Source organism: Scyliorhinus canicula, chromosome 24, assembly GCF_902713615.1.
Source record: "Scyliorhinus canicula chromosome 24, sScyCan1.1, whole genome shotgun sequence".
Lineage (NCBI taxonomy): Eukaryota > Metazoa > Chordata > Chondrichthyes > Carcharhiniformes > Scyliorhinidae > Scyliorhinus > Scyliorhinus canicula.
The window spans coordinates 8,082,712-8,096,269 of NC_052169.1; the positions used below are offsets into that span (position 1 = coordinate 8,082,712).

Genomic DNA, 13,558 nt, shown 5'->3' on the forward strand with positions numbered 1-13,558 from the left:
TATGAAGATTAAACATTAAGTTAAAGTTTTGGGATTACTTTAAGACCACGTAGGCTACAGCAGCTCAAGGAGGTATTCCGAACCCCACCTTCTCAAGATAAACTGATGATATTGGACAATAGGCAGTGGTGACACTCATATCGCGAAGCTGAATTCAAAGATAATACTTGTCACGAGGAGAGGCAAAGTCACCTTTGCAGAAACAACGCGAGTTGAGGTTTATGGGGTAATTACCAGAATGTACAGCATGACATAGAGATGGTGAGTCACCCAGAAAGCTCGGAAACTCATGCGACGGAACTGGCGGGATGCAAAGACGTACATGATTGCCATGACGACGAGAAGTAGAACTCCGCTCATCCCTAGAGTTGAAAACATTGAGTACAGCATTACCTCCTCTTTCCATACAGCCTCAGTTCCGACATCATGCCAGACAATGATTACTTTCACCACCAATAATGCACATTCTCCGGGTCATGCCTCTCAAACGTGCCTTGAAAGGAACTTGCCTGTAACCTCACCGCCCATCCCAACCAGAATGGAGATGGCTGGGTCTCTATCCCGTCGACCAACTAACTGAATCGACGGGCAGCACGGCGGCGCAGTGGTTAGCACTGCTGCCTCACGTGGCCGAGGTCCGATGCCGGCTCTGGGTCACTGTCCGTGTGGAGTTTGCACATTCTCCCCGTGTCTGCGTGGGTTTCACCCCCACAACCCAAAGATGTGCAGGCTAGGTTAATTGGCCACGCTAAATTGCCCATCAATTGGAAAAAAAGAACTGGGTATTCTAAATTTATTTTTATAAAAACTAACTGAATCTACACACTCAGTTAGTGGGAGATATCCTCCACTCCATGCGCTTTGCCGCAATCGGGAGACTTTGCTCTAACTTCCGCCATATGTTTGGGAAACTCTCTAAATTAAAACCATGGGTCCGGCCCAGCCTTCACCACCATGGCTGGCAGTAATGTCAATGAAAGGAAAGGCGCTGAATGTATGTGGCACGATACTTTGTTCCCAATCCTTAATGTGTTTCCCTGAGACTTTATTCCCATTATTTCAGTTGGAGAATCAACCCACTTACATTACCTGAAAATCGTTTTAACAACTAGCCTTTACATAACTCGTTTAAAAAAAATTATTGTCCCAAGTAGGCTTACATTAACAGTGCAATGAAGTTACTGTGAAAATCCCCGAGTCGCCACACTCCGGCGCCTGTTCGGGAGCGCAAAGGGAGAATTCAGAATGTCCAATTCACCCATCAAGCACGTCTTTCAAGGCTTGTGGGGGGAAACCGGAGCGCCCGGAGGAAACCCACGCAGATACGGGGAGAACGTGCAGACTCCGCACAGACAGTGACCCAACCCGGGAATCGAACCGGGGACCCTGGAGCTGTGAAACAACAGTGCAAACCACTGCTACCGTGTAGTAAATCACAGCATCCTTCACAGAAACATTACAAAGCTAAATTTGACATGGAACCAGATAAGGTGATATTAGGGTAGATGCCCGACAGGTTTCTCAAAGAAATTTGAAAGAGTAGATGAGAAGGATGTAGAGAGACAGAGCAGTTTAGAGAGGAAATTCTGGAGCTTAGAGCCTTGGGATCTAAAGGAATAAGCTACTTTTAATGGTTGGAGAATTACAGGGTGCCAGTTAGATTGATTAATTAATAGGTTCAAGCCATCTATACATTGAGCCTCATAAGATCATCAATTAATTACTTTCTCTTTATGTTGATATTCTAATAGTTACCTGGAACGGTCTCAAAGAACCACCAGTAATATTTCTGAGGAAGTTCCGATCTACAAGACAAAAGAAGAAAGAAACGTCAATTTGTATCTCAGACCTCGGCACCCAACTTGAGACACCAGAGGGCATCAATATCTCGGGAATGTGCCTCTTGTATAATGCGGTGACATAACTCATCGGTTTCATGTTTTTCTGCAGAAGCCTTGAACTAACAAAAGGGGATGTTCGTATATCAACCTGAGAGGGTGAACAGAACCCTTGGTTCAATGTTTCCTTCAGAAGACAACACCTCTGACAGTGTTGCATTCCTTCATTACAGGACTGAACTCAGGATCTGGAAATTGGGAGTAGGAAACAATCTATTTGGTCGAATCAATCTTTGTTACTGTTTTTCTCCAAACCCACACGCCCAAATCCCTTTATGCCCTATTATTTCTGCGTGTTTGTACTGTCACATGTTAAGGAAATGCGTTGCGGTTTGATCAACAAATTGGGCCATCGCTTCCGAGATTAGCGGATGAACCCACCCCAAAGATCATTGTTTGAGAACGAGACATCAGGGCTGGGATTCTCCAATAATGGGGCTGTGCCCCCCCATGCCCGCCAGAAAACGGGTGCGAATCACTCCAAACCTTTTTCTGAGGGGGCTTGCAGGACCCCGGCGTCCGCCACACAGCTCCTGCTGCCGATTCGGGGCCCTACACGTCCGGCCGCCGGTCCACGCATGTGCTCTGCGGCGCCGGCCCCGCACGACATGGCGGCCACACACAGCGGGCCGGCGTGGAAGAAGGTAGGCCCCTCCCCCCTCCAGATCACGCATGCCCGCCGATCAGTGGCTCCCGATCGTGGGCCTGGCTGTCGTGGAGGCCCCCCCCCCCCCCGGAGACTGATCCCCCCACCAGGACAGCCACTGCAGCCGCGATGCCGAGCTTCAGACGGGTGGAACCGTACAAGAACCACGCCGGCGGGGACTCAGCCGGTCGACCGCGGAGGATTGCCGCGGTGGCTTCTTTCAATGGCCCCCAACCAGCCCCGCTTCGACCGCGTGCGCGCAGCCGGGGCTCGGTGAATCCCGGCCCTTGGGGCAGAATCTTCCCTCCCGCCAGCCCCGTTTTCCGGCACGGAGCGCCCCCACCGGCAGCGGGTTCTCCGTTCCCGCAGCTGGCCAATGGGGTTTCAGATTGTGGCCACCCCCACGCCGTCGTAAAACCCGCGGGCGTGGGTGCCCTGTCGGCTAAGCGGAGCATCCCGCCGACGGAGAATCCAGCAGCTATGTTATTTTGCAACAAAGGTGTTCCTTCTTCAAAAGAAAGATTGCAGGTGGGTTGGCACTGCTGCCTCACGGCGCCGTGATCCAGGTTCGATCCCGGCTCTGGGTCACTGTCCGTGTGGAGTTTGCACATTCTCCCCGTGTCTGTGTGGGTTTCACCCCCACAACCCAAAGATGTGCAGAGTAGGTGGATTGGCCACGCTAAATTGCCCCTTAATTGGAAAAAATGAATTGGGTACTCTAAATTAAAGAAAAAGAAAGACTGCAGACGTTTGGTGGGATCTTCCGGCCGTTCCTGCCAGCAGGGTCACCCAGTACAGTCCCATCAATGGTGAGCCCCTGCCACCGGTTCCCAGAACCCGCCACCATCCAATGGCGGGCTGCCTCCAGCACTCCGAAACAGGCTACAGCGGGGGAGGGGGAGGTGGAAAGTATCACCCTTGAAGTCTCTATCGAACCTCACCCGAGGCAGTTGATGAAGGGTTTCATTTATGGTGGCTGTGAAACAGTTTGTGCCTATGGGCCGGATTCTCCGTCTCGTCCGCCCGCCGACCGGGAAATCCCGCCCGAGGGCAATGGACGCCTCCGTTGTCGACGTCTCGCCCGTTGCGATCTTGCAGCGGGTAGGTGGGGGGGGGGGGGGGGGGCAGGAGAATCTAGCCCCGTAGCTTGACAATTGTTCTCTGGTGCTGGTACCACTTGAGTCACCCCCTCCAACCCTTGCTGCCAAGGCTGATGGATAGCGCCAGCACTTGATCCAGACTCCCTCCAGTTCAGGGCAGCCTCATTAAGAGGAAAGGATGCTGGAGGAAGTCACCCACATTTAGGCTGAAGGGTAGCTTGAGGAGGCATTGAGAAGCACCGATGTGGAGTCGGCAGTTCAACTGTGCCCGCGGAACAAGTGGGCACTGGTCCCATTTGTCCTAATAAGACTTTAGATAGCATCAGTGATTGGTATGAATTGTAACCCAGTCTGGCTCATTCTAATGAAACCGGATTTTCAGTACTGAGGCACACAACTGCCATACACAGCTCATGTAGATCAAGTACTTTAATGTCTGTGGGAAAGAAAACCAGTAATAATTTCCTTGTTAATTATAAGGTCTAAGATTGAGAATGTCTGAGATGTAAGTGATGTGTAAAGATCAGTTATACTGGACTAGTAGATAGCACTGTCAATAGGGGTCCAGTCAACGCGTGTCTCTGGACTCAAAGGCTTCTTTTAATCTTTAATCCGTCTTTCTACAATAGCTGCTTTGTCCACACAGGGCCTCCACTGTGCGTGCCGTGTCTCCCTTTTATCTCCGTGCCGACCTCATTTGCTTGGCCGGTTATAAATACTCGGCTATTCATCAAAAGGCCAGGTCAGCTGAGCGAGCGCTCCCCAGGGGGTCAAGGGGCCTGGCAGCAGGCTGGAACTTACCCATCGTCGATGAACACACTGGGGAATAGGCAGGCGAGGTTGCTGAGGGAGCTGACACAGAACGAGTACACATTGACGCCGTGTCCAGCGCTGTGAAAAACTGCGGAAATCGAGAGAAATGCGGCAGCAGTTACAGAACATTTTATTTACAACCCTCACAATATATAATAATAATATTTATTGTCACAAGTCGTCTGACATTAACACTGCAATGAAGTTACTGTGAAAATCCCCTCGTCCCCACACTCCGATGCCTGTTCGGGTATTGTGGTGAATGTATTACTGCGACCGTTCACCATTGTATTGCATGACATTGTATTGTGTTATGTTGATGCCCTTGTGGGCTCCGCCCCTGGCTCCGCCCCCTCGGGGGAGGTATATAGATCTGCAGCCTGTAGGCGACACTCAGTACAGAGCAGTCGCAGGCAGGCACAGATCTAGCTGATTAAAACCACTGGTCACTTCAACTCTTCATCTCGTGTGAATTGGTGGTCCCATCAGGTACACTGAGGGAGAAGTCAGAATGTCCAAATCACCTAGCAGCACGTCTTTCGGGACTTGTGGGAGGAAACCGGAGCGCCCGGAGGGAACCCACGCAGACACGGGGAGAACGTGCAGACTCCGCACAGACAGTGACCCAAGCCGGGAATTGAACCTGGGACCCTGGAGCTCTGAAGCAACAGTGCTACCCACTGTGCTACCGTGCTGCCCAGTAAATAATGTCTACAGAAATGTTAAATCCCTGCTGTCATATTAGGTAGTGGGCAGAGAATTTTGGATAATCGATTCTGGATTTGACCTATTTCTGAATTAATGCTATTAAGGTACAGCAGTGGGTCATTGATACTTACAATACATCTCAATGTATCTTACTGCAGTGAATCATTCATAGAATCCCTACAGTACAGGAGGCCATTCGGCCCATCAAGTCTGCACCGACCCTCCAAAAGAGCATCCTGCCCAGGCCCACTCCCCCGCCCATCCACCCAGTCCTATCCCCCGTAACCTAACCTGTACATCCCCTGATCACTTAGGGGCAATTGAGCACGGCCAATCCACCTAACCTTTGGACTGTGGGAGGAAACCAGAGCACCCGGAGGAAAACCCACGGAGACACAGGGAGAACGTGTAAACTCCACACAGGCCGTCACCCCGAGGCCGGAATCGAGCCCGGGTCCGTGTCGCTGTGAGGTAGCAGTGCTAACCACTGTGCCACCGTGCTCTGAACTTTCTCCATGGCCTTGATCCCCTCGAAATAAGGTGGATCCCATTAGGAAACCTCCACGAGAGACAACACTTCACTCAAGGCCATTAGACTTCCAATCTCAATCTGTGGGCAATTCACATTTGCTGATTTTTTCACCTTGCACCCATCAGGACAAATTCAAGAATACAAAATTTCAAACAATCCCACCAATTTATACTACAGGAGAAAAGGCTGCTGATTGGCTGGCAAATCGACTGATTGACGGAGGTGTTGCCATGACAAAGCCACAGTGAGCTGTAGACTCACCAACCTTCCCAGCTTGTGCTCGGTGAGCGCTCTAGCCTTGTCCTAACTTCTCATGAATTCAGTCATTTAATCTGAGCGCGAGTCCAGTAATTCGAAAAAGGTGCAAGGTTTGAACACGTTCCTTTTGTGTGCAGTAAAATGGGTCCCTCCATCTGAAAACGTGTCACTCCCTAGCAAGCCTAAATTAACTATGCTACGAGCTGAACTAAGCGCCTTAAATTAGTCAGTAGTGATTGGCACACTCGGGATTGTTCATCCAGTGTTGCCCAATTGCCAATCGCCTCCAGCAGCTGATGTTTTGTTTTGGGTTTTGCAAGTGAAGGCTGGTTGAGTCTTGTATGTACTAGAACAAAGAACAAAGAAAAGTACAGCACAGGAACAGGCCCTCCAAGCCTGTGCTGACCATGCTGCCCATCTAAACTAAAATCTTCTACTCTTCCTGGGTCCGTATCCCTCTATTCCCATCCTATTCATGTATTTGTCAAGATGCCCCTTAAACGTCATTATCGTCCCTGCTTCCACCACCTCCTCCGGCAGCGAGTTCCAGGCACCCACTACCCTCTGTGTAAAACACTTGCCTCGTACATCTCCTCTAAACCTTGCCCCTCGCACCTTAAATCTATGCCCCTAGTAATTGGCCCCTCTCCCCTGGGAAAAAGTCTCTGACTATCCACCCTGTCTATGCCCCTCAATATTTTGTAGACTCTCTTGCCTGTTACAAACAACCGAAGGAACCTTTTAGATACGACCAGCCAGTTGCTGGGATGTGCCAGCCACATATCTTGCCTTACACCAGCAATGAAATTCGTGCACAACGGTGCTTAATTGTGCGGCCAGTAGAAGGTCGTGTCAGAGCGCTTGTCTCTCCTTTTGGCAAAATTTGTTTCTCTTTCTCATGCAGCTTGCCCTTAAATACAATTGGCCACAACTGCTTTTTCCAAAGCCCTCTTTCCATCCCGCGAACTATTACAGGGAGATAATGTGAGCACGCGTGGAAGGTAATAGACAGCACAATGGAGGTGAACTAACTTGTGAGTGCAGCAGCTGACATTGCAATCCAGCGATGGAAGTCCACGGCAGCATCAAAGGGAATGTAGCGGTTGAGGAAGGTTTCGCGCAGGAAGGTGATGAGGTTGCGGCACATTGTGAGGAGGATGTAGGCGTACAAGAAGGAGATACTTGCCGCTGATCCACGGGATATGATAATGCCGACGTAAGTATTTTGTGGGATTCCAGTTGACTCCGCTTCAATCGCATAGTCTGGACAAAAGAGGAAAGCAAAACTTGCAAGGTTGATTGAGGGTAGAGACTGCATTCCTGTCTATTGCTAGCTTTAACTGATGTACTGAAGACTAACAAAACACAGGCTTTAATACACACAGACCCATACACTGTCTGTCCATCACACTTTCTGTCCATCGGACATTTCCCAATTCAAATTTCGACAACACTTAAAAAGAAAGTCAAGGACCGACAGCAGTAATGAGCAAGCGTCAGAAAACGGCCACAGCAGAAGGGAAAATGGGTGCACAATATCTACAAGCTCCTCAGCGATTTTCATTGATTTAGCACCAATTGGGTATGGAAAGAATGTTAGAACATCCGCCAACCCTAACCTTAGCTCTGGACTATAACATGCATTATAAAAGCAAGGACACGTTGCCACAGCAATACCAACTCCAAGTGAACCGTGTATGAACACGTGCACACAGATATTGTGGTCTTAAGGGAGCACACACCAATATAGGAAAATAATGCCTTTGGTTTCACTGTTTATACAACATGCTTTTATGGAGTCAGAAGTACTGTTAGTAGCACATCTGTCACATTCCAATGTCAAACTTGTTGCCATTATGAGGTTGATAAGATAGGTATGTTTTGGAACTGTGTATTCAATTGCAGGTAGAATGAAGAGGTCATATGACCTGTTTTGCAGTCTGCCTGGGTAGTTTTACTTTTGGAGATTAAAGCAGACCCTGATTTTTACTGGGATTTCGGTGCAAAATGTTTATACTTGGAGACAATGTCAGCAGCCTACGTGCTAACAACGGACACACCTTCATTCTCCAAAGTCCCAGAAGGGTGTTGAGAATCTCGGGTTGTGTACAGTTGTGCTTTAAATGTCCATTAAGCTCCAACGGAGTTGGGGTCCCAAGGCATTTCTACCTGGATATTGTAAAGCTGCCGCAGTCCCGGATGACCAAAGGCTGCTTTTCCCCTTTGGCAGGGAAGAGCTGATTGGTGGCGATTTAACCCGAGGGTTTCACCATACCTCAGGCGAGGGGCAAAGCTGAGAAGGCGGGGTCTTCATGAATAACCTCAGCTGGTACGGGAATTGAATCCAGGCTGTTGGGCCTCGCTCTGCATCACAAACCAGCTGTCCAGCCAATTGAGCTAAACCTGGATATAAGACCCAGGTGATTCATATTGCCATGGAGATGGACTTTGAGAGGGGAAGGATTTCTAAGATATCCCTGAAATGTCACAGTCAGAGGCTCTGGGAGAATTTGACGGCTTGAGGTTGACCACGCAGGAAAGTGCGTGGGAGCTCGCGCTTAGGTAAAAATGACGACATTCGTGAGGAGTTAAGGCTAGAACATTCGCCCAGCTTGTGCCAGAGGTAGATTCTCCAGGGGGGAAATACTTTACTGTGAAAGACAGTTCTGAGATTAACTTTCCCAGGCTGAGAAAGGAAAAGAACACAAGTAAACCCTGGGGGGCAGCAAATCATCTTGGACTGGTTCGGGCAGAATTCAATGTCTACCTAAAGTACAGTGTAAAGGACATCTGTGAAGCTGTGTTAAATGTAAAAGGTGAATGTCCTGTTTTGTGATTTAAAGTAGGAGTTGTCCACGAAAATAGGGCGGAATTCTCCGCAGGGGGCCGAATTCGTGAAGGCCGTCGTGAACTCGGCTGAGGTTCACGACGGCCTCGGAGCCCGCTCCCCACACCTAATTCACCCCCACCCGGGGGGCTAGGAGCGGGCCTCCGTCTTTCTCGGCAGCGACCTCATCACGCCGAGAATGTGAAGTCATCCGTGCATGCATGTGTTGCCGGTTCCAACCCGCGCATGCGCGGATGACTTCATCGCGCAGACGGCACGAACCCGCGCATGCGCGATGGCCGTCTTTCTCCTCAGCCGCCCGGCAAGACGTGGCGGCTTGATTTTGCTGGGCGACGGAGGGGAAAGAGCGCATCCATTTTGGACGCTGACCCGGTGATCGGGCCTGTCCCCTCCCGAGCACAGTCGTGGTGCTCCCGTCCCAATCGGGCCCCTAGATGCCCCAAACGGGCATCTGGCGCCCGTTTCACGAATGCAGCGACCAGGTGTGTTTGCCGCCGTCGTGAAACGGGCATGAAGGGCTGACCGCTCGGCCCATCGGGCTCGGAGAATCGCCGTTCGCCGTACAAAATGGCGAGCGCCGATTTTTCCGAGCCGGGGGGGGGGGGGGGGGGGGGGCGGAATCGCGGGCGGCGCCAGGAGGGTATAAAAAATGTCGGGGGGCCCTCCCGCGATTCTTCCAGGCCGCGTGGGGAGCGGAGAATCGCGCCCATAATGTTTAGTCAATAGTGCTTGTAGTCTATTTGTTACAGTAAATGTCTTAAAACATGAAATCTTGCTATGTTATCCTTTCAGCTCTGCTGTTTGCTTTGAGTACTGCACAGGGCAGCAAACTCCAAGTCATCCTGACAAGACGTAGAAAGAGACTCTCACGGTACTCACGATAGGCCCGTTCCACAAACACACCGGCTGCTACCCCATAGAAGATTAGAACACAGACGATGTGCCTTCGATAGTTCTCAATGAAGCGTTTGAACTGCTGAACCTTCTGGTGCACTTTGCTGCGGTTATACTTCTCCCGTTTTGCTTCTGTATAAGGTCTCGGGCGATTAGACCTACAAGGAGCAGCAAAATACCATTTCATTATTAATGCCAATTATTGATTTTGCACTGTGTGTCTCCTCCTTACACCACACCCACCCCCCTCCCCTCCCCCCCCCCACCCCCCTCCCCTCCCCCCCCCCACCCCCTCCCCTCCCCCTCCCCCCCCACCCCATCCCCTCCCCCCCCCACCCCCTCACTCCTCTCCTCCAGGCTCTGGCTCATAGATGGATATGGTTACATGATTGTTGACTGCATGCTGATTGTTGGGTAGGCGGTGGCATTGTCACTGGAACAGTAAACCAGTGACCCAGGGTGATGTTCCTGGGACCCAGGTTCAAATCCCGCCACTGCATCAAATTTGAATTCAATATAAATCTGGAATTAAAAGTCTAATGATGACTGTGAAACCGTTATCTTAAAAACCCACCTGTCCTTTAGGGAAGGAAATCTGCTGTCCTTATCTGGCCTGGCCTACATGTGACTCCAGATCCACAGCAATGGCGGAATTTAATGCAAAAATGGAGTGGGACCCATCTCACTTTACTGGTGTGTAATGTGCTCTCTCTCTCCATTCTCCCTGGTACCAGAACCTTCAGGCACTGAACAGTTATCTACGATGCCAATGTTCAATTTACTTCAAACATCAGTTTCCGGGGCAGCACAGTGACGAAGTGGGTTAGCCCTGCGGCCTCACGGCGCTGAGGTCCCAGGTTCGATCCCGGCCCTGGGTCACTGTCCGGGCGGAGTTTGCACATTCTCCCCGTGTTTACGTGGGTCTCACCCCCACAACCCAAAGATTTCGGCCCATCGAGTCTGCACCGGCTGTTGGAAAGAGCCCCTTACCCAAGGTCAACACCTCCACCCTATCCCCATAACCCAGTAACCCCATCCAACACTAAGGGCAATTTGGACCCTGAGGGCAATTTAGCATGGCCAATTCACCTAACCTGCACATCCTTGGACTGTGGGAGGAAACCGGAGCACCCGGAGGAAGCCCACGCAGACAGGGGGAGGATGTGCAGACTCCGCACAGACAGTGACCCAAGCCGGGATTCGAACCTGGGACCCTGGAGCTGTGAAGCAATTGTGCTAACCACGATGCTACCGTGCTGCCCTTGATGTGCAGGGTAGGTAGATTGGCCAGGCTAAATTCCCCCTTAATTGGAAAAAATGAATCGGGTACTCTAAATTTAAAAAAAAACCCATCAGTTTCCATTTCTGTTGCCATACGTTCCTGTCTGAATATTGCTACCTGACCTTTCGATTTTAACGTGTCTTCCGCCACAATCTGTGTTCACACTCACACCACGAGGTGACTCTGGGGGGTAGTTTTGGCAGTCTCTCTGTCACCATTTTGTACATCAGAAAGAAACGTATACTCATCAGCTGACCATGGGCAATAGATTGGACATTTAGGAGGCACCCTCATTGATCCAAGAACTACCTCATTCTCATTTTAGGGGGTTGTGCCAGAGGGAACATCTCTCCCATCTCTTGGGACCTGGGTTAGTAGGGGGGGGGGGGGGGGGGATTTTGCTGATCTTAGCGTTGCTAAACTTGGTGAGCTCATGGTTTGCTCTTTATTCTGATGGACATCAATATGGAAATGGCGATGACATCTGACGCCCCAAAATTGGAAAGCATGAAAACTGCAACATTCACACCACTGATACCACTTCAAAATTCATTGTCATCCTCCCCAGGAACATTCAAACAGCCAGAAACAGCCAGCGAGGTGGAGGCTGGGGACATGCCTCAAACTGGACCGCCTCAAATCCCATTTGGTACTGGAGCAAGTGGGGCGGAGAGCACCAGTTGCAAGTTGGTACTTTCCTTTTTCTAAACACGCCATCTCACTCGACCAGTGGTGGGCAACCCGCGGGCTGGAGGCCACATCGGCCCATCTGGGTTGTGAGTGCGGCCCGGCCCCACGAGGCATTTTGTTTGACCACTGCCCATGTTCAGGGTCGCCACATTACGCTGATTTCTCTACGTCTCGTTTTTATCCTACCGGGATGACGGAAGTGATTCACGCCAGCAGCGCGGGTTCGATTCCCGTACCAGCCTCCCCGAACAGGCGCCGGAATGTGGCGACTAGGGGCTTTTCACAGTAACTTCATTGAAGCCTACTCGTGACAATAAGCGATTATTATAAAGCGAGGGCGAGTGAAGCCGTGCTGATTGCTCACAACATTGACTGTGAGAGCCGTGCGCTCCATCTGTGTCCACAGTGTAAATATTTATATTGTCTCTACCATTTGAAGTCAATGACAGTTCAGTTAATATATAAATGATAAGGCATTTTCTGTAATGCGTTACGTAATATTTGGCATGTATTAAATGTATTTAACCTTATCCATGGGGTCACGGTTAGTGAACAAGACCTGAATTCAATTTTTCGTCCCCCTCAGATGAAGGAGGGTCACTCATGCGGCCCACTCACTGGCCTAGGTTTCCCATCACTGCGCTAGACGCTCAGCCTCGTGATCTTGGCAAATAGACAACTAAAGGCCTCATCCCAGGCATGAATCTCCCCAATACGTCACAAGCAGGTAGGCAGTCATTGAGAGATAACTGTGAACGTTTAGGTGTGTGGCTCAGGAACATCAAACCCACTGGAAACATCAATCTTACAGTCACTGGAATTGAATCCTCTCTCTGATAAACGGGCGAAAGAACATGGTCATACCGAGGAACCAAAGTCCTCGGCTGTTTGCTCTGCCCATCCATCATTATTTTGGTTTGGGTAACTGAATTCGCTCTCTTCAGAGAGCGTTGTTAACCAGACATTGAACTGACAGGTACTTGTGTGCGTGACATATTCCATTCTCCATCGTATACCCGTGAGCCAGTTGAGCTTTTACACTCTGGCACCGGTCACCCACAAATGATCATATTCACTGAATTTGGTTATTGCCAAATACTCACCCCACTGCCATAACCAGGTGAGCTAGCACAGGGAGCACAAGGTTAAACCTCAGTTGCATTTCGCATCAAGGTCAACTCCTGGGGCCAGCTGTGCTGCTAGAGATCCGCAATGCCTGAAACACTTCCCTCCTGTTGTAAGTGGACATGCACTCAGACAGCCGGCACACACACACACACAAAGTTCAACAGCACAGAACAGGAGGCCTTACTTCTTGTTCAGCCTGTCTCGGTAGCGGAATTCTTGACCAATGTGTTCCACAGCAGACTCCTGTGTGTTCCTTTTGGGTAAGCGGAGAACAAGAACATTAGTCACGAGGTTCAGGAGAGTGTGCTTCACCCACAAGTGAAGAATCATCACCACCGCAAAATGGGGCACGTGTCGAAGCTGATAGGGAGGGGACTGGGTGAACCACAAGTTCGTTTATGGAACCAGCGGATCAATCGTCCGAATATCTCCGAGCACATTAGTCCTGATCTTCTGTTCATTAAACTCTCCAACCCCCCCCCCCCCCCCCCCCCCCCCCACCCTGAACATTAACATTTAGCTGGTTTCAATCTGTCTCAAACGAATACAAAGTAAAGTCAATATTGTGGAAGTCCTGAGCTCACCTCATTGACAAATCTTTCTTTAGCTAAGAGCAACAGGGTTATGGAGCGATGTTGTGCAGATGGAGTTCAATTACAGGTCAAATGGAGGAAAGAGGGCGAGAGGCGGAATGGCCAATTCCTATTCCCGTCTTCTCCTGTGGGAGCCACATAGACTGAGGCAGGTCAAAGAGATGGCCC

The 13,558-nt window shown here is 50.3% G+C and overlaps 1 protein-coding gene across 1 annotated transcript in view; it reads right to left on the reverse strand.

Annotated features, from left to right (window-relative positions):
* LOC119956869 (dual oxidase 2-like) overlaps positions 1-13,558 on the reverse strand; it is a 78,723-nt gene that overhangs the window by 18,280 nt on the left and 46,885 nt on the right. The window contains 6 exon segments of the mRNA XM_038784401.1: positions 235-362; positions 1,756-1,805; positions 4,446-4,545; positions 6,988-7,218; positions 9,683-9,855; positions 12,982-13,050. Of these exon segments, the coding sequence (XP_038640329.1) occupies positions 235-362; positions 1,756-1,805; positions 4,446-4,545; positions 6,988-7,218; positions 9,683-9,855; positions 12,982-13,050 (751 nt within the window).